Here is a 19,317-nt window from a genome sequence, read left to right on the forward strand (position 1 = left end):
TATATCATAATTCTCTCTCTAATATCTGTTTTATATTGCTGTGAAAACATCAACAAATTTCTCCCTCAAACAACTGTATTAACTCAAGTTTCTCACCCCAAGTACATTTTACAAGATCACATCATGAGAATGCTTTAATTCATCTTTGCCCAAATAGTAATTTGTACTGAACAGAGCTTGAATGTAAATCAATGCAACCTCTTTCAGCAGTTAAGGCCTTTGCACACCGAGTTTGTTTTTTCATCCGAAAATGTCGCACATCTAAAAGTAATTAAGACCTTCCGTTGTGTCTATCATGAGTCAGAAACAAATTGCAACAGGTTTGATTTTCTGCTTTTCCCACATTTGTCAGAGCCTTTAGAGATGTTTGACCAAGAATCAGTGACGAAAAAAAGTGGCGGCGGGACACGGCCACAACAAGAGAGAGGAACGGGGCATACAGAATCATTTCATAACTCAGATAGCAATATTAAGGTGGATGAAGATGAAGAGGAGGAGGATGTGGACTGCACACAAGTTGTGGAGACAGAGAGGGAGCACAGCTCAGATGACGGATTAAAAAATGCATTTGAAATACACAGAGTCAGTATGCAAAGGCCTTTAGTTGGAGCTTGGAGCTAACGCTAACTAGCTTTCCTGCTTCCCATTTCAACACGGATTTGTTGTTCACACTGTAGCATTATCAGGGAAACAACAGGGTGTATCCACCGATGTGTCGCTAGGGAGTTTATTACGTCCTTTCGTCACAAAGACATCCCTGCAAAGATCTACATTTGTCCAAAACACATTTTATATTGTCCCCGGGGTGATGGAATGTCATTAGTCATAGTGCCCTGCTTTTTTAGCCTGTGGAAAATTGATGTGACACAACCAAAAACATCAGCCACCGACATCGGCGAATGCCATCTTATTTGCTGATAGGCTGATGGCAGTCAACACGGCGAATATCAGCCGATACTGATGTATGGCCAATGGATCGTGCATCCCTACAATATACTGTTCTTTACAGTCAGTTTGATGTCATGCAATTATGTGTATTTTGGGCAAAAGATGAGCTAATGCACTTCAGGCATGCCATTTAAACAATGCTATGTTCATATATAAATTCTCTTTTCACCAACACACTCACATACACCACATGCTTTAAACACAAAACCATTATAACTGGCAGAGAGAAAATGAAGTGAATTTGCAAGTGCCTCAAATTCCCTGTGTCTCCACCCCCTTTGATGCCAAACATGGAACGGCAGTTAAATTCTTCATGAATTGTTTGAGATTTGGTTGATGTCATTTAGGCACAGCCAATCACTCCTCTGCCAGCCGCTTAGTGAGAAGTCAGTCACTTTTACAAAGCCCATCCGTAGCTGTAATTATTGTGTTACATAACAGGTTTCCAAACCAATACAAAAACCTGTTCTGACCAGTAAATGTACCATGTAGTGGAGCTGATCATATCATATCTTAAACAGGTGTCCACTTTTTTTTTTTTTTTGGTAGATTTCCTACTTATTTTTAAATGTGGATGTGCACCACAGAGTCTTCTACCCATTAAATATTTAAGGGCATTTGCTCTCCCCGAGAAATACATCCAATGCAGCCTTCATGAATATAAATTAAACGTTGAATTCATCTTGAGAATTTTCTCAAATAGGGCTGATGCCACAAGGATTCTTTACCCACCCCTCTCTTCTTTTATCACATAGTTTTGCAACCCACCACCCTCCGTCTAACCCTACCCTTAAAGACAATCCCCCTCTTAATTAAAGAAACAGGCCTCGATTCCTCAACTCATCACAGTAATATGACAACTGGGCCTGGACAAGACCCCGGGGGACATGCACTTACCTTGAGCTGTTCCAGTGGCAGAAAAACGCTTCTGTTGCTAATGCCCCAAAAGCCTGCAGTTAATATCAATGGACCATATTCTTCCTGGGAAACATGTGAGGCAGTTTCCTAGCGACCAAGAAGCCTGGCAAGCCTGACTCTGAACATAGCACCTCAAACCCTCTCAGGGTCTCAGGTGAGGTATTTTACTTTTGCTTCTGGCTCACAACTCTTGCACTGCATGGGAGATTTGAAGCCATTTGACTTTATTAAACTTTAGAGTGTTTAGAACGTGGTTGCTTTCCTAAAAATCCCCAGGCAGTACTCAAACTTTGGCATTCTTGCTTCAGGGTTCTGTAAACTATGTCTTCAATTTTTAAAAGCCAAAAAAATACGCCTTAAAAATCAGTTTCATGCAGCCCCTTTGGTCTCATTTCTTGTTGTAGAGTCACAGACACAATGACTTTTGCTTTATGTGCCCTTAAACTTATGATAAATATTCTTGACACTAAATGAAAACACATATTTGGTAATGTATGTCAAAAAACATAAAAATTTCAATGTTGTCTTTGTTGGGCTGCAGGACATTTTGAGACATTAAAGTTTTTATATCTATGTTACATCCAGCCAGTGATTTAAAAGAGTTTAAGTGTCCAGGAAACAAGGATCTGTACGACTGTGTGTCATCAGTGTATAATGTATGCAGTGTTTCTGGATAAGAGGCAACATGTACAAAGTGGACAGAGGACCCAATATCGAGCCCTGTGGGATGCCACATATGATGTTTCCTTTACTAGCCAGAAAAAATTCTCAAAACAGAAAATGTTCTGTTAGTGAATATGAATATTTTTGTATTTCCCCTTTCAGCCTTGTGTACTAGAAAGCACTTTCGTATACAACTCATTTGAAACAGCAATCATGTATAAGGGAAATGTAAGGCAAAGCCATTAATGTTTTCTATTAACATAATGAGGAAATGTTACTAATTAGAAGGTCTGTCGTGTGTAGGACTTAGTGCCATCTAGTGGCTGAGGATGCAAACTGCAACCAATTGAAACCTCTCTCATGTGCCAAGCATGTAGGAAAACTTTGGTGGCGAACACGAAAATGCGAAAACGTGGATGGCCCTGTGTAGTGCAAGTGTTTGGTTTGTCTTTTTTAGGTAACTGTAGAAATATGGCAATGAAACATGGTGGATTCTGTGGAAGATGACCTGCTCTGTATGTGGATATAAACAATTCATCCTAAGGTGATGAAAACACCATGATTCCTGCCCCTTCAAACAAATGCACAAATTTAAAAAGAAAAGGTTTGAAGCTGCACTTATAAATATCTTTATCAATGCTAAAAATGACTATGTATACTCTAATGTGATTAGTGGTCAATCATAGTAATGAACCCTGATGATCGCCTCATCTTCACAGAGCATTTAAAGTCTTGCAGTTGAATCTTTCAGCTTATTGTTTTAGTTAAACAGCACTCAATATTACTGCTTTGGTTCAGACTCACTGCTACCTCAACCTCTTTTCCAGGTGTGTCAGGCAGCAGGTTTTAGCAAAAGAGCACGAAAAAACAAATATCATTTTAGTGTCTTTCAGCTTTTAGCTTTTCCAGAGGCAGAGGGAAGCTATTTCAGAAAAAATAGCTCTTTATAAAGTCAAGTGTGTAGGATTTAGGGACATCTATTAGCAGAAATTGTATAAAATATTCCAAACTCTCTTCCACAGAGTTCACCATGTTGTTCTACAGTAGCACCGTCAAACCAACAAACTAACGTCGTGTTTCGACGTCAGTCACCATAGTTCTTCTACATGGCTTGCCACAAGATTCAGTTCTGCAACCTAACTAGATGCCACTGGATCTAACATGACATCCCCCAGCAAGGCAAGGCAAGTTGATTTGTACAGCGCCTTTTTAACAACAAGGCAATTCAGAGTTGGTGGAGACCAAAACAGAGCTAAAAAGACCGTGAATATTGGACTTAGACTGCCAGAAACATGACTCTATATTTATGCTAATTTTGTATTTTGTCTGCTGGATGTAAACTTACAAAACTGTCGCCAACAAGAATAAATCTTTAAATCTAAATCATGCAGCTTTACCGAAAAATCAACTGAATAAATCAGTGCCTGATTGCCTGAGGGTGTTCAGCTAGATTAGTATGGGTGTTGTGTTCTCACCTCATCTAGATGCACCAGGAAGGTGACGTTGCTGCCCAGGTTGGCGGTGAGTTTTCCGTTTTTCGTTGTCAGCAATAGTCCTTTAGGAGGTCTGTTGGGGCACTGCTGCTTTCTGGCCGTGTACATTTCTTTAACTCCTTTAGTGCAGTTGTTCAGCACCACTTTACGGTACCTTGGGAAAGATCCAAAAGAAATGTTTTTCTTTAACTGTATTGTACTCTGCCCCTTTTACCAGTTTAATCTACTCAAGTCTATGCAGTCCTTCAGTTTTTGAACTAATCCCCTTGATGCTACATGTACTTGTGGTTTAGAAACAATGTTGTTGAACTCTGCAGAGTGGTGTGTCAGTACAGCTGTTGTGCCTTCCAACTGCAAAAACCAGACCAGATGACAAGTGACAACACAAGCTGTGTGTCAGAGGCTGAAACACCTTACAAAGCTTAATCACAGCGTTGGTGAATAAAAACACTCCCACTGCGATTAAGCTTTGCAAGGTGTCTGTCCCCTGGGGAGCCTCAAAACTAACACAGAAGACATATCCTGCTGGCACAAGAGAGAACATCAAGTGAAAGTAAATTATTACGCCACAGATACAAACAATATGAGTGTTTGGTATAAGAACGTGTTATCACAAGTGACTAAACTGACATGGTGAAGTGCAGTGGTAGTAATTTTAGCTTTGGGGAAGTGCAGTAAATCTGGATACTAAAATAAGTTGAGCAAACAATGTTCCCCATGCCAGAATCATCATGGCCACCTGACCCCTTCACCACATCTAAGTAAGTTTATGCCAGTGATGGAAGCAATACTCACATACTTTAATTAAAGTAAGGCTATGTACATTTTTTGAGAAGAAACAACGCAATCATATTGTTATAAATAACAACTGATATTTGTGAGCTTAAAACAACCTTGCGTAACTGAATACACTCAAAACTGTTGCAAGGCAGATTTACTGTGAAATGACCCTGTTACCACTTGTGTGTGGCCGGCTATTTCTAACACTACTAAACTCAAACTCTTTCTTCAACAAATGGGCTTTTGCAGGATTATAATAATGGATTTATCAGAGTTTTGTATGCCCGCATTGTTAGCCAGCATGTTAAAGGAATACTTCACCACCCAAATGATCGTTCGTGTATAAATTACTCCCCCCCCCATGTTAAGTTAAATTTGGGAAGAAAACTTGAGCCTCAAATACAGACAATGTTTAACGAACTGAAGTTCAGTCAGGACCACTTTAGTCACTTTAGTTCCATTTGCAGTATTATATTTGGTGGTATGGCTCTGTTCTGGGGCCTCTCTGCCTTTTCTGGGCCTATCTTTCACAAGCGTACGTGGGAAGCCTAAGGTGGAGAGAGCACACCTCTCTGCCCTTCCATATGCAAACAGGAAAGCCTGAGGCAGAGAGAACAAACCTCCCTGCCGTTCCATGCGCTTACATGGAAAACCTAAGGCAGTGAGAGCAGCTGCAAAGACCTCCCGGGAACAAAACAGAGCAGCATCAATGACAACCAGAAATGACACTGATAAGTCAGACACAGCATGAAAAGGCGGAGCTGGGGTGGAAGCGGGTTGCAAAGCGGCTTGCAGAGGAAGAAGCGACAGTAGGCAGGCCAGAGCAGTTTAAATAGGGTGCCCTGAATGAGATTCACCAGTTGATTGCATAGAAAGGAATCATGTAGTCTATCAGCTGACTCCTTTCCATCAATCAGATGCTCCATCGGTAGATTGGGCTGTTTGAGATCAGCTGATGTAGCTGGGATGTGAGCTGATCTTGATATCGTGTCCTGCCTGAACTAACACAATGCTCACTTCATAGGGGTCTGCATTTAACAGCAGCAAAACTATACTGAAACATCCATTTACAAACTCACACACAACTTATGCAATATAATCTAAGTCGCATTGAAGTTGCATTTATCCAGTCTTATGCTCAGGACTTCCCAAACACACGCATTTTTGCTAAAATATTATGATCTGAAACACTTCTGCATAACATTGCAGGCGCTCTACTCATCCATGCCCCAGACTGTTTATGCAGAAGTGTTTTAAATAGAAATGTTTAAGCAAAAATGGATGTGTTTGGGAAGCACTGAGAATACAACTAGATAAATGAGACTTGGGCTGTACTGCAGTTTGTAAACACATGTTTTGATATAGTTCTTCTGGTGTCAAACGTGGACCCCTATGACTTCAATTTACCAAGAATTTTCTCTGTTTTGTTCAATGTGCAGTGAAGCACAGCGGTTTTCTTTCCAAATTCAAAGTAGCATGGAGTGAGTAAAATGGTTATTTGGGGATTGAAGTATTCCTTTACACCAGCTACAGCTACTTCTGCTACAGCTACTTCTCGTTCCGGGATCAGTATCTGCTCTAAAACCCTGCCTGAGCATCTAAGAAAGAGCCTCCAATACAGACGTGTTTGTGCAAAGAAGAAATTCACATAAACATACATCACATGATATGAAATCACACAGTCCTCACCCTGTGCTGTTGAGGTAGTTTTGACCCTGGCTGCAGCTTCTGGAGAGAGTGGAGGGGTTGAACCAGAAGGCAGGCCGGCAGTTCCCATCGCTGCGGCGCTCATATCCATAATCACTGTTGGACAACAAAGCACATCCACACGGCACTTGATCAATATCAGCATGTGAGAAGGGACATATTGTCATACAGTGTGTTCCACATCCCTGTCTTATCTATCTCTTTATAACTGGTGACCTGGGGCCTGTCTGGCACAGAGACGCACCATTATTACATATTGATTAAGGCCACAGTTGACAAATGTGCCACAGCAGTGTGAAACAGTGTGTATGGAAACACACTATGGAGGGGGGTTGGTGTACACAAGGATGACAGACTCTCAGTTGCCTGCTAGCGTTTCCAATCAGAACATGATTTACATCTAACAAAGCAAGGTAAGCAAGTGTCCACTTTAATAATGGTCATGACATTGATTTATCAATTAATCACCAAGCCAGAACAAATAAACAGAAGGGAAAAAAACAGTGGCTGACTAGTCTAGTTTGACTCTTTGGTAACGACAGTGTGAACTATTCATTAACAAGCTGTCAAAGCACATTGGTTGCACTGGTGCATATGGCTTGAGAGGTAGAATAGTATGGTGTCTTTGGGGACAAACAGACAAAAGTTTCGCTACAGAGTGAGACTGAATACAACACTGCTAAAGCTAGGTCTATTTGCAGAATTTGGATTGTGGTTCAACCTTCACATGATTTCACCACTTCAAACTATGACACTTCAGGAATCTCTCTAGCATCAGTTTTGGATGTTTGGGGACAACATGTCAATTTCTGCCTGTAACATGCATTGTGTCTTTTCAAAACAAACTTTTGTTTTCATTGGAAATGTACGTTTGTCACCAAGGTTACTTTAGTTTTAGGCAAGAAAAACTCATGGGTCTGGTTAAAATAAGTATGTCTGTTGCATAACTTAAACTGAGTTTCACATGATGTATGTCACGTGACAGTAACTATGCTGCTGGTACTATTTGGTTTCACATGGGACATCAACTGCAGCCTCCTTGGTGAAATTCTTCCCACCCTACGCCAACTTTCTAGCTCCTTATACTTTGTCATTGCTGTGGATGGGTTTACAATGGAGTTAATTGAAAGGCTGGTGCCTCTCATACAGAAGCCAAAGGGTGCCTTTAGCATCAGAATCTGTAGTCTCTTACACAGATGCCGATGACGTCAGCATGCTGGCTGACTCTGTCGTCTGTGGACATTCCCATAAGAAAGTTATAACAGAACTAGCGCTGGTTCCCAGCGGCAGTGATGTGATTGGATCCAAATCCGTGTACTTCCGTACTTCCTCGAATAACGGCTGATTAGCTTTGCCTTACACTGGAATTGCTGTTCCCCAAATTGTTGTCCGTATTACAACAGAAAAAGGAAGTGTTCAGTGCATCGCAAGAAAATGGATATGATTTCATTTGATTCAGTTATATTGCAGAGCTGCAACATCACTGTTGCATGTAACACACATGCCGTACCTATGGCAACGCTATTACAAAACGAAAGACGAATGTCCCCAGACTCCCATTCCAAAGTAAGGGAGGCTGGTCACGCGAGACTACAGAATCTGCTCCTGATAGCCGCTGACCAAGATGCCATATTTGATGTCCTGAAGGTCTGTATGTTTCATATGAAGCTAGTAGCAGGTGATTAGCTTAGCTGAACAAATAGACTGGTTGCCAGGTGTAGCTGAGTTTTCATTTCCAGTCTTTATTCTAAGCTAAACTAATCAAATCCAGATGAGACTGTCATAAATGTCATCATGTGACAACCACAAGACGTATGTCATATTGAAATACAGCCTAAGGTTACTTTCACACCTATAGTTGTTCACTATGTTGCCAAAACACATGGAATATGACACAAGTGTAAGACACCTGTGTTTTGACACCTTGCTGATGTGCATATGTGTTACCGTGGTTAACAAATAATCTTGCATAAAAATATTTGTTGCTTATATGGATCAGGAGATGGCTGTCTAAATAACTTCTCATCAGGAGATGGAGTCAACTGAAGGTTAGCTCTCGATTTAATGCTAATATCACATATCTGCACAAGAACCAGTGGGCGGTTGTCTTTGTTTTCACTCAGACCAAACTTTTCAAAGTTATATGGTCACTGCCAAGTTCCACTGACAGCACAAATGAACTAAAAGCATCTGTGTATTTTTTGTTGTCCTCATTTAGATCAAGGACTATCTAATAAAAAATGAGTGAACAACACTAAGAATCAAATTGAGCATCCAACGTCAACTTTTAGTACCTAACAATTTTTGATAGTTTTTGCTACAATATGGCCGATACTCATAACGTATAAAGATTTGATATCCAGCTGTAGTCTTTGATGAATCCCCCTCTTGTACTGTATTTACAATATAATGTTGGAACTGCACTGCACCATCTTGCACAGCACCTTATTTCATACAAGGCTAATAAGTATGTACTTCAGATGATCATGTGGCAGACAGACTCTTCACATCTCAAATTACGTTAAAGGATTAAAGCTTTTTTCTACACTGATGGTTTTTTAAATCCTCATTTTAGAATTTTAAGCATGCATCAAATAATTCCCTGCACAGAGAGAGACAGAGCAAGATAGACAGGCAGAAATCAGACTCAGTCACAGAAAGAAAATAGAACAAACTTTACATCAGTTCAATGGGATGCATTTGGCACTCTACAAACACTAACTGCTGTATGTTGGGATGGCTTTTCTTTCTGTTCCCTGTCATTACAAGATAAAAAATACAACCGTTTAGGATTTGCATACAAATTGAAACTATTTAAACCCACCCACATCGTTTCAACAGAATTACAAGCATGGCGAGCTCACAGACAGACACGACACAGACAGACATTATGAGCAAATTGTGCAAAACGATCCCAAACTTATCACATTATTGGAAAACACACAGCAAATGGAGTAAATTAATGAGACACATGAATAGCATATGCAATGGATTCCACTTAAATGGCTGAGAATTGGCCTCCAGGATGAACAGTGGTAATGGTGTTTGTGTAGAACTCCTTTGTTGTGCGTGCTGCACGCTTCAATTGTTGCACTGTTAATTCTCTGATCACAAGAAAAGACACACCCTGCTTACTGCTATGGAATAAATCACCCACTTAACATATTTTTTCTTTCCCATTTTTTTTAAACATGTGACCTCTAATGTTGTCTGTGTTGCTGTTGTAATAACAACCTGTTCTCATTCCCAGGGCATCAAATACAGCAGCCTGGTCAGTGGCCCTTGGCTTTTGTTAGCAATGCACAAGTCACGTTGCAGCATTTGTATAAGACACACTGGGCTTTCAACTAACGCCAATATACTGCAAAACTTAAATTAAAAGCCTAGTCCCAATTAAACACCCAGTCCCTTTTACTAGCCTGGTGTGGCTACACACTTTGACGAATAAACGCCAGTCTCAATTAGATCTGGTCTGGTTTTTGTATATAAGTTCTTTGAATGTATAAAACCAGGTTGTTGCCTACCTCAAATTATGTGTCTATTCCTCGATTACCCTGTGAGTTATTCATACTCCTTTAGTCCGTAAGGGTCCTCAGATCAAATGAATCAAAAGTCTGTTGGAGCTAGATCAAATTAATGATTTATAATTAATATATTATCCGAAGCCTAATTTTTAAACAAGTAATATTCATGCTGGTTCAAATAAACAATTTGATTGTTTTGTGTGAAAGGAATTAGGCCCACCCTATATAGACGCCCGTCCCAAATATAGGCCTGTTGATGGCAGTGATTTAAGCAAATAATAGCCTATTAATTGAAGTTTTACAGTAATCTTGTCTGTGGAAAGTAATGTGGTGTAAAGACAGAAAAAGGCCAGAGTGAAGGAAGGAGGGGAGGTGATTGATGGGTCAAACACACACAGGATTTTCACCCAGGAGGCAGGTGCTTGTGTATCATGTGAAACCAAAAGTCAACTTCTTTTTTTTTTTTATGCCACACGATATAGTGACTGGCATACGCACATGACGACTATGTCACATGGTGTACTTGTTAACACACTCTAACGAACTCAGTTATTTTGACCTAAACCATGATCATTTTTCTGAACCTAACCTATTAGATTTGTTGTCTACACCTAAAGAAGCTTTTGTGGCCAAATCTGCATTTCCTGTGAAGATGGAAGAAAGCCACTGTAGCATGTAACAACCATAAATTGGCACAGATACTTAAATGTCCAAAATGCTAGGAGGGTACCGGGAGCAACATAGATTGAAGCATAGGGCCACTGACCAAGCTGCTGTATTAGATGAGTTGAAAGGAGAACTACAGATGCACCGTATGCATTATTTTTTATCAGTTCCAATTTCTGATTTTTTGACTGATTTTTTTCCACTGCTGACTTTAGATTTTCTTTTTTCCCAAGAACTATAATCAAACATCTTTGGAACTTTTCTCTAAAGCCACTGGAAACTTGAAATAGCATGAAATAGTAAAAATGCATATATGAAATCAAAGATGAGTGTCTCATTAAGCAACCACAGAAATCTGAAAAAATGTATGTTCATAAATATTAGAAACCCTAGTTCAGAAACAGTTCATTTGGCTGCTCAAACCATTTATTAGGACTGTCGGGGCGTGATCAATGCATGCTTGATTGACAGCTCCATGTCAGCTCAAGTATTATTACCATTTTATTTGATTTTAAAACCACCAGCATTAACAGGTTTTGCTGCTGCTGAATAAACCACCAAATCTATCTAATGAACCCTACTTGGTAAGAAAGCTAACTAGACTAACTAGCAAACTCGGCTGGACCATCCAACTGTGTTTTTATTTAACTATACCTCCCCAAATCTGGCACTAATCATTGTAGCATTTTCCTTTCACTTACATGAAATGGTTAGTATTAGCTTTTTGATGTTAAACTTTTAAACTCATTATCAAGTACCCCAGTAGCCCGTTATTGACATTGACTAGTCAGCTAACTAGCAGACCAAGGTAGACTGGCTATATTTTTGTTTTATTGAATTATATATCCCAGACTAAGAAGCTAAGTATAACCCACTTCCATGAAATGGTTGGCTTTAGCTTTGCTAAGCTACACCTTTGAGCTGAACATGTGCAGCATGGGAATGAATTACAACTTTTGAGAGCGGGTTGTAGCAGCTCTGATTTCCTGTTTACTGTTTATGCTGTCTATGGGACGTGAACCATCATGTGGGGCATGCATGTACATTTGATCAGCACAGGACTGGGTATATCTGAGACTGACCAGCCGGTCACCGGTCATGCCTGATCAAGCTGAAAATTGGCTGATTCCTGTCACCAGCCAATCGATCGATGCATCTCTAGTGAGAACGTGTTGTTAATACAAATCAGTTCATTGCCCGGCTGAGAAAACACCTCTGCGTTATTTCTACAAGAACACAAATCCATCAAGTTCACTTATGTAAGAATATATCTGTGTATACTCAGTGGGTTTAATAACAAATGTAGTTATTAGAAGATCATTAAGAAAATTAAGTATGTGTAAGAAAAAAGCGGTCTCAAAGTAGAGCTCAAAACATCCGTTTTCTTTTCTAATCTGTGCTTTTTTTCCTCTATTTTGCACCAAATTCTGCTTATAAAATTACAGGGTTGACGTAATGTCAGTGAGTTGTTTGCAGCTAAAGCAGGTGAGTTAGATCAACCTAGAGAGCATATTTGAGTGGACTGAAGAGCGGATTTAATGGAGGCTGGATGGATGCACTTGAAAATAACAAATGGCTACAGAAGGGTAGCTGTTTTTTAATTTTATTTTAAAACCCAAGAGCGATTCATTGGGCATAGCATTAAACTAAATGACCTGTTGATTTGTACAAACATTCCCATTTGGCAGCTGCCCAGCGGAAAATAATGAAAGTACTAACATATTGAAAAATTCTATAAAGATTGATGAAAAGACACTTCCTTCTAAAGGAGCGCTTCAACATGTGTGGCAGTATTGGAGAGCAAACATTGTTGTTAATGAAGCTCTCCTTGAGCAGACAATGGAGAGAAACATAATCCCCCTTGACGATTACGAAGAAAGGAGCTATTGTGCAAAGGCACACATCATCTTACCATTCAAAATCATGAGCCCGACAAATACAGGACTCAGCTGAGAGGATTCTTGAATAGTCCTTTCCCAGCATGCAGTAGTTCCCAGGCCTGCGCTTCATGTATATCTGTTTCTGTCCCATAACGCATGGCTCACCCTGTTGGCACAACAAGCACCACTATTAATGTAACTGATATTTATTTTAATGTCACGAGCTTTAACACAGTCAGTGGCACTAGTTTATGTATGTGTTTATGTTTCTTACCTGGTTGTGCAGGTGCCAGGTTTGATAGTCTTCCTCTGTGCACTTCCTGCTAAAGATGGATTTGTAGTCTATCTTGATGAGTTGCCATTCAGAGCGGTGGCTGAAGTGTCCAAAAAAGCTGCAGAGGCAAATTATACAAATACTTAAAATCATAAGCAATGGATTTATGTCAGTGTATCAAAGCATTAAAATAATGTGACAAAGCTCTGTTTATTTAGGGAAAATTGAGTTTGGTACATTTTTGGTCCAACATTTATAGTTTTAATGATCATTTCTATTGAGTCTAACAATACTGTACTTGCCAAAGCAGCTGCTGAGATCTGTTAGGATGCAATCACTACAGCAAAGTCAGATGGAGCAAGAACCAAGCAGTGATGAAACAGGTTGGAAACAAGCCAACAGTTAAGCCCCGTTATCATAACCAGTGGTTCCCAACCTGGGGGTCTGGACCCCTCGAGGGGCCCCAAGGAAATCCTGAGCAGTCACAAGATATTTTCAGAAAAAAGAAACATTTTTGTTTCAGAAATGTATTTTTTTCTGACTAATCTCTAGTTTTACTTTTATGAAATACTGAATACTTCAACCCATTCTCATTCCATGGTGTAAGGGAAGGCAGCTCTATTTATAATGAAACAAAGAAGCAAGTTGTATTCTCAGTGCTTTTTTTTCTTTTACAAAAGAAAGGAACTTGAAAAGAACATCAAGCAAATGTCACTGAATGGCATACATTTAAAAAACATACATGAATACCCAAACACTCACACTACTGTTCATAGCTCTGAGTAAACAGATGGTTTACACATTAGCCCAAGGTTCTCGTGCATACATGCACACAAATACTGACGCTTTGTCACACCCCTTAGCAACTCATGGCAACATATTGATGTGACACATAGTGGAAACACAATGTAACGTGGTTAATGTTAATGTCACACACAGCAACAGAGCTACTTAATTAGGTTTATAAAAAAATATGTTTTGGGTTAGAACACACGTTTGTCACGTAACATGACAGAATTACGATACATGAGTGCAACTACTGTACATGAACTGTGTAATGATACATTCAAACAGCAGTGACTTTTGGTTTCACACTGAACATGAACTTTGTTCTCCTTTAATAAATGTCTGGCTTGGTTTGACCCATCCAGCCTTCCCACCCACACCTCTCTCACACTTTCTATTATGTCAGTTGCTCTCAGCGTCCACTATGACCACAGATGGGTTTACACTGGAGTTAGCTGAAAGCCCGGTGCATCTTTTAAAGATGTTAAAGGGTGCCTTTGGCATTGATATCACACATCAAGGAGCGTGACAAACCATCGATATTTGATGCCCCAGGGAAAGAATGAGTTTGATGATTCCACCTTTTAAAGTTACAGTGAAAATGAAGTTAGAGCATCTTTATCTTCTGTAATAACATGTGTACATGTGTACATTATGAAACTTGGAGCTACACTTCTTTTCTTGTGTTGCTTTCCGACGCCTTTCTCAAGTGTTTAAACCTTTGGAACCTGACCAAATTGGTGCGATTTCTTTCAAAAACATGGTAAAAAAGGCAATGAGCAACTTGGTAAGAAATGTCCCACAAATTGCAAAAAATAATAGATTTAGAAAATTATTTAAAAAAAAAAAAAAAAAAAAAACAGGGAAAAAAGAAAAAAGCTGGGGAAAAACTTTCTTTATAATGATTAGTATTACATATTTAAAATTATGGTACAGAATTATGATAATTTTTAAACACTTTTGCAGGTCTTTTCTTTGCTTGTTTGTTTTTAACTTTCTTTCTATTTTTGTTTTTAACTAAGTTTCTTTTTTTGAATTTTCTCTCTTAACTTTCTTGCAGTTTTTTTTAGTCATTTCTTGTTTGATTGCTCATTGCCTTCTTCCCGTGTTTCTGAAAGCAATCAGGCTAATTAAAGAAAGACGGTCTAAAATTTTGGTGTAAAAACACACAAAATATTTGACACATTTGTGTATGTAAGAGGAGACAAATGAACAACTAACACAGGTACACATTATTAATGTCAGTGTCTTTAAGGCCTCAAAACCCTTTTAACTTGAAGGGAATACTGCATCACTCTATGGTTGACTCACAACTAGGTCATAATCTGGGATGAAGGATCACAAGCTTTATTTTTAGGGCTCATAAGCCAAAAAGGCTGGAAACCACTGACACTATATTTGGAGGTGAAACTAAAAGTGAGCACACTCAAAATGTCTAGTAGTCGTAGCACAGGAAATCTGTGCACTTACAACTACTGCCAGTAAGGTATGGGTCAAAATAGAAACTGAACATTGGTCTGTAAACTGTGGTAGGTTTACAGAAGACAGATAAAGGAGATCATTTTTAATATTGCCTTCCTTTTTTCTTTCAAATAGGTTTAGTTAAGCTTGTGGTTTGTTTGAAACCTGTCTGGTCTTTAATGATTGAGATCTTTTAAGGGATGTCACTGAATTCCCAAATCTCAGCAATGAACTTCTTTCAATAATAACAAAATAAACCACAAAAATGGCACCAGAGTTGGAGTACACTGAGTTAATCCTTTAAAGGGCCTCAACACTTACCGATGTCACTCATCTTCTTACAATTAATGATAGATCTCACATGAACACACACACATCCTCTGTCAAAACTGTTTTGGTAATTTCACATTTGACAGTTCTGTTTTTGTTGTTGTTGTTTTTGTGCTCTTCTCACTGGCGGTGTCACATACTAATCACCTTGCGGCAATCATTTTTGGCAATATCTGAATCTAAATGAGATGACAGTTGGGGAGTGCTGTGTTCCCAGTCAATCCAACCCGATCGCCAGAAAAAAACGTTGGCATTATACGTTTCTGCGAACCCAGGATACATTACATTTGCACGTTAATATGTAGGAGATGCATTGAACCTTTTGGTCAACGTGTGGGTAGGTTAAGGCACAAGAACCATTTGGCAATATCATTTTTCTCAGTCATGTGCAATACTAGTTCTCATTGTTATATCAAATTCAATTAGGCGCAGTCTGTTTTTCCACCATTTTAGTTCATTTTTAGTAAACCTTGTACTTATTGTACTACTATTGTTACTTTTTGAGGCACTGTTTTTTGCTTTTGCTCCTTGAAATCTTGTATTTTTGTATATTTTGCTACATATTTAATACTCTATTGTTGAGTGACCCTGACTCTGGGAACCCACTGGTTGTGGTTGTGAATCATTAAAATTTTGGTTACCGTACTCAGTGTTACTGTTATTTAAAGCATTCTCTGGCACAAGAATTTCCTTCAGGATAAAGTTGTACTGAACTGAACTGAACTGAACTGAACTGAACTGAACTGAATGGTTGGGAGAAGATCATGATTTGGCTTTAAATACTTGGTTTTCTTGGCACTATCTCTGCTGGAAAAACAACTACGAGTCACCACAAAACACCCACGTTTGGTACCTGGAAAGCAGCAGGAAGTGACTAAAATTATAACTGGTTTTGTTGGTTGGTCTTGAACAGTCGTCACAGCTTGCCAGGCACCTCGCCTTGGTGACACACCATCCCCTCCACTTCCCATTGACAAAGTGAGCTCTATAATGATATGCATGAAACTTGCAAATGTAGCATATTTATGGTGTGCAGAAACACACAATGCCTATGTTTTCCTTTTGCAACTAGGCTGGTAAATCAAACCTCATTAAACCAAACCCACAGTATCCTGGTGCTAACTGTGTTTCAGGGGTTTTCAGGCTTCATGACAGCAGCCCTGTTAACGAGTGATTTCGTTTTGATCAAACCCATTTGTCAGGTGACCCAGTACGCACAAAGGTTTGACTAACAGCCTACATGACCCATTACCCGCCCTTCAGAAATGTGGCTTAATAAAGACTAAATACCACAGAGCTTTGAATGGACACCGTCTTTAAAGGTCCTTACTCCATCTGTCTTGCCTTTTTGCTGAGAACCCAGAGGGCTGAACAGAGGAGAGAAACACCACTCACCTTTCACTCAGCACATTATACCCTCTAAAAGGACAGAGAAATAAACACCTTTTAACACATCATTTGTCACCTTTTCAGATTCTCTGGACTTACGTCATGATTTGGTTCTCAGCCCCGGCCTCCACCAAGACTCCATCCACGAACAGGGGCACTGAGGAGAAGCTGTGTTGGGTCCACTGCCTCCCCTCGTCAAAGCTGACCCTGTGTATGTGTGTCAGAACGCATTCCCATCACAAACCCAGCAACAACGATGGCACGGAAACAGACGCTCTCTATTAGAGCCTGGTCATGGGGGGATTTAGGTGGGGATCAGAATGACTGGCTTGTCTCAACAGACGAGTCTCTGAGTCTCTGTGCAATTAGCTACTGTAGCTTTGGGTAAATATCAAAAGGCTGAGCATTAAAAGGATATTTAAGAGACGGCCTGTGCGGTTATCAAAGCAAAGATGCACAAAACGGCTTTCAGAGCACATGCCAAAAAGGGAAAGAGCAACTTCACTGGTCCTGGGTAAAGTCTACGGAGGGGTGAAAAAAACAAGACAAGAATAGAACTGTTTCATGTTCAACTACAAAACTGCAGAGGGAGAAGGAGACAGCAAAAAAAAAAAAAAAAAAAAATTGGACAGCTTTCATCATCGAGGCCTGGGCTTTATTGATTCTGACAGCTTATCAACATCGGTGCTGAAGTGAGAACAACTAGGAGTACCTGAGTGTGACATGGGTTGAAACAGTGCTGAGGCCTGTGCTTGGAAGAAAGAAAATCCCCCCATGTTGCCTATAAAAACCCCCATTGCCTTGATTTAGCTAAAAGCACTGACAACAGAGAAAGCGTTGACATGCACTATTATGAGATTCAGACAGGGGAAGTGTTTAACTGAACACTGGCTGAGAAAGCAATACTGTTCCATAGCTGCTGTACAGTGGCTGTGGAGCTACACAGGCTTCTATCTATCTGTCATTTTTTTTCCACTTCCTCTACCATCACACTTAAATTGGTTGGGAGAAAAAAAACCAGCAGGCTACACTTCAGTGGCTCTAAAACTAATTTCAGAATTGTTGCAAAAGCGACTGGAGAACAGATCTGGTCTCACTTGGATTAGCCTGCACTGAGGCAAAGCGTAGGCACCCGATTTGGCAAGAGGAAGGCAATGTGTTAATGAAAACACTAAAAGGGGGGGCTCAGACGGCTGGCTGCTAATGATAAGTGGCTTGAAAAAAATCTCTCAAATTAGACCGTCTATGACGTTTTCTTTCTTGTTTTTTTTTTTCCCTAAGAGCCACAGTCAAAGTGCATCGCTAAATTGATCAAATGCCACATATAATATGTACATGGTCATTTTTTTCCTGGACCATAAGTGTTGAATGAACCTAAAAATAGCTGACGGAAATTGAAAAAGCAATTTAGGAAAGGAAGAGTGTCCAAAGAAGTTTCCTAAATGGACGTACCACAAGTGTCTGGTTGGCACAGATGGCTGTTTGACAGCGACGAGGGCCCCTCCTTTATCCAGAAACCACACATTATGCTCCTCTTCAAAAATCTGATGACACATGCAGAAATTCAACATTACAGTATTGATGCAAAAGGCAAAATATCACTTTCATAATTTACAAGAAACCCTGATATAAGCAATTGACCATTTGCTAAACCCCACCAATAAGACCTTAGCGACCATAAAGATTTCTTGAAATAGGAAAGAGGCATGCATACAAAGAGTATGGAGGGTGGTGTCTTTACTCATTGGCCACGTTTACATGCACACTAATACACTATTATTTCAAATATGGTAATAATCCTAATTTTACACAGGTCATTTAAACAGCATATTCTGTTTAGATATTCCAGATTAGGAATAAAAAAAATAGGAATTCCCTTTTTTATTTGAATGTAGCATTTTCTAATCACGACATGTGGAATATGCCAGTATTTTCTGGGTTTTAACAGCACTCTTTCGACATGTATACAGTGCATTCGGAATGTGCGTCTCAACTGGGGTTTTTACCCCAGTTTACAACACACAGCCTCTTGTCTTTTTTCGGTCATCTTTTTGCGTTGTCATGGATACACTGTACACAAACCAGCCGGCCAACAGTGTTGCAGGCTGTGGTAGAGATGCACCCCCCAAAAGAAAAGCCCAGATTACTGGTCGAAAAAAGAAACACAACTACTTTCAAACATTATGACAGAGTTGACTATGATCAAATTTTTGGATATGCCCATTTATCAAAACATCAACCTTTTCAAGCCTGTGTGTCAAAGGATAGACTTTAAAATCTTGTTACTTGTCTATAAAGCACTAAATGGTCTCGGGCCTAAATACATCTCTGATATACTTGTTATGAAGCATCCAGACCCCTCAGATCATCTGGAACAGGTTTACTCAGCGTTCCCAGGATCAAAACCAAACAAGGTGAAGCAGCCTTTAGTTTCTAAGCTCCCCACCTGTGGAACAAACTTCCAGAATATCTGAGGTCGGCTGAAACTGTCAACTCAT

At 39.7% G+C, this 19,317-nt stretch overlaps 1 protein-coding gene across 1 annotated transcript in view; it reads right to left on the minus strand.

Annotated features, from left to right (window-relative positions):
• sorcs3a (sortilin related VPS10 domain containing receptor 3a) overlaps window positions 1-19,317 on the minus strand; it is a 324,139-nt gene that overhangs the window by 55,472 nt on the left and 249,350 nt on the right. Inside the window, exons 13-18 of the mRNA XM_033623946.2 lie at window positions 18,272-18,363; window positions 16,919-17,026; window positions 12,854-12,971; window positions 12,612-12,745; window positions 6,492-6,605; window positions 4,005-4,176 (exon numbers count right to left, since the gene is read on the minus strand). Of these exons, the coding sequence (XP_033479837.2) occupies window positions 4,005-4,176; window positions 6,492-6,605; window positions 12,612-12,745; window positions 12,854-12,971; window positions 16,919-17,026; window positions 18,272-18,363 (738 nt within the window). The remainder of the gene's footprint in view (window positions 1-4,004; window positions 4,177-6,491; window positions 6,606-12,611; window positions 12,746-12,853; window positions 12,972-16,918; window positions 17,027-18,271; window positions 18,364-19,317) is intronic.

This window comes from Epinephelus lanceolatus, chromosome 3 (genome assembly GCF_041903045.1).
Source record: "Epinephelus lanceolatus isolate andai-2023 chromosome 3, ASM4190304v1, whole genome shotgun sequence".
NCBI classification, from domain to species: Eukaryota; Metazoa; Chordata; class Actinopteri; order Perciformes; family Serranidae; genus Epinephelus; species Epinephelus lanceolatus.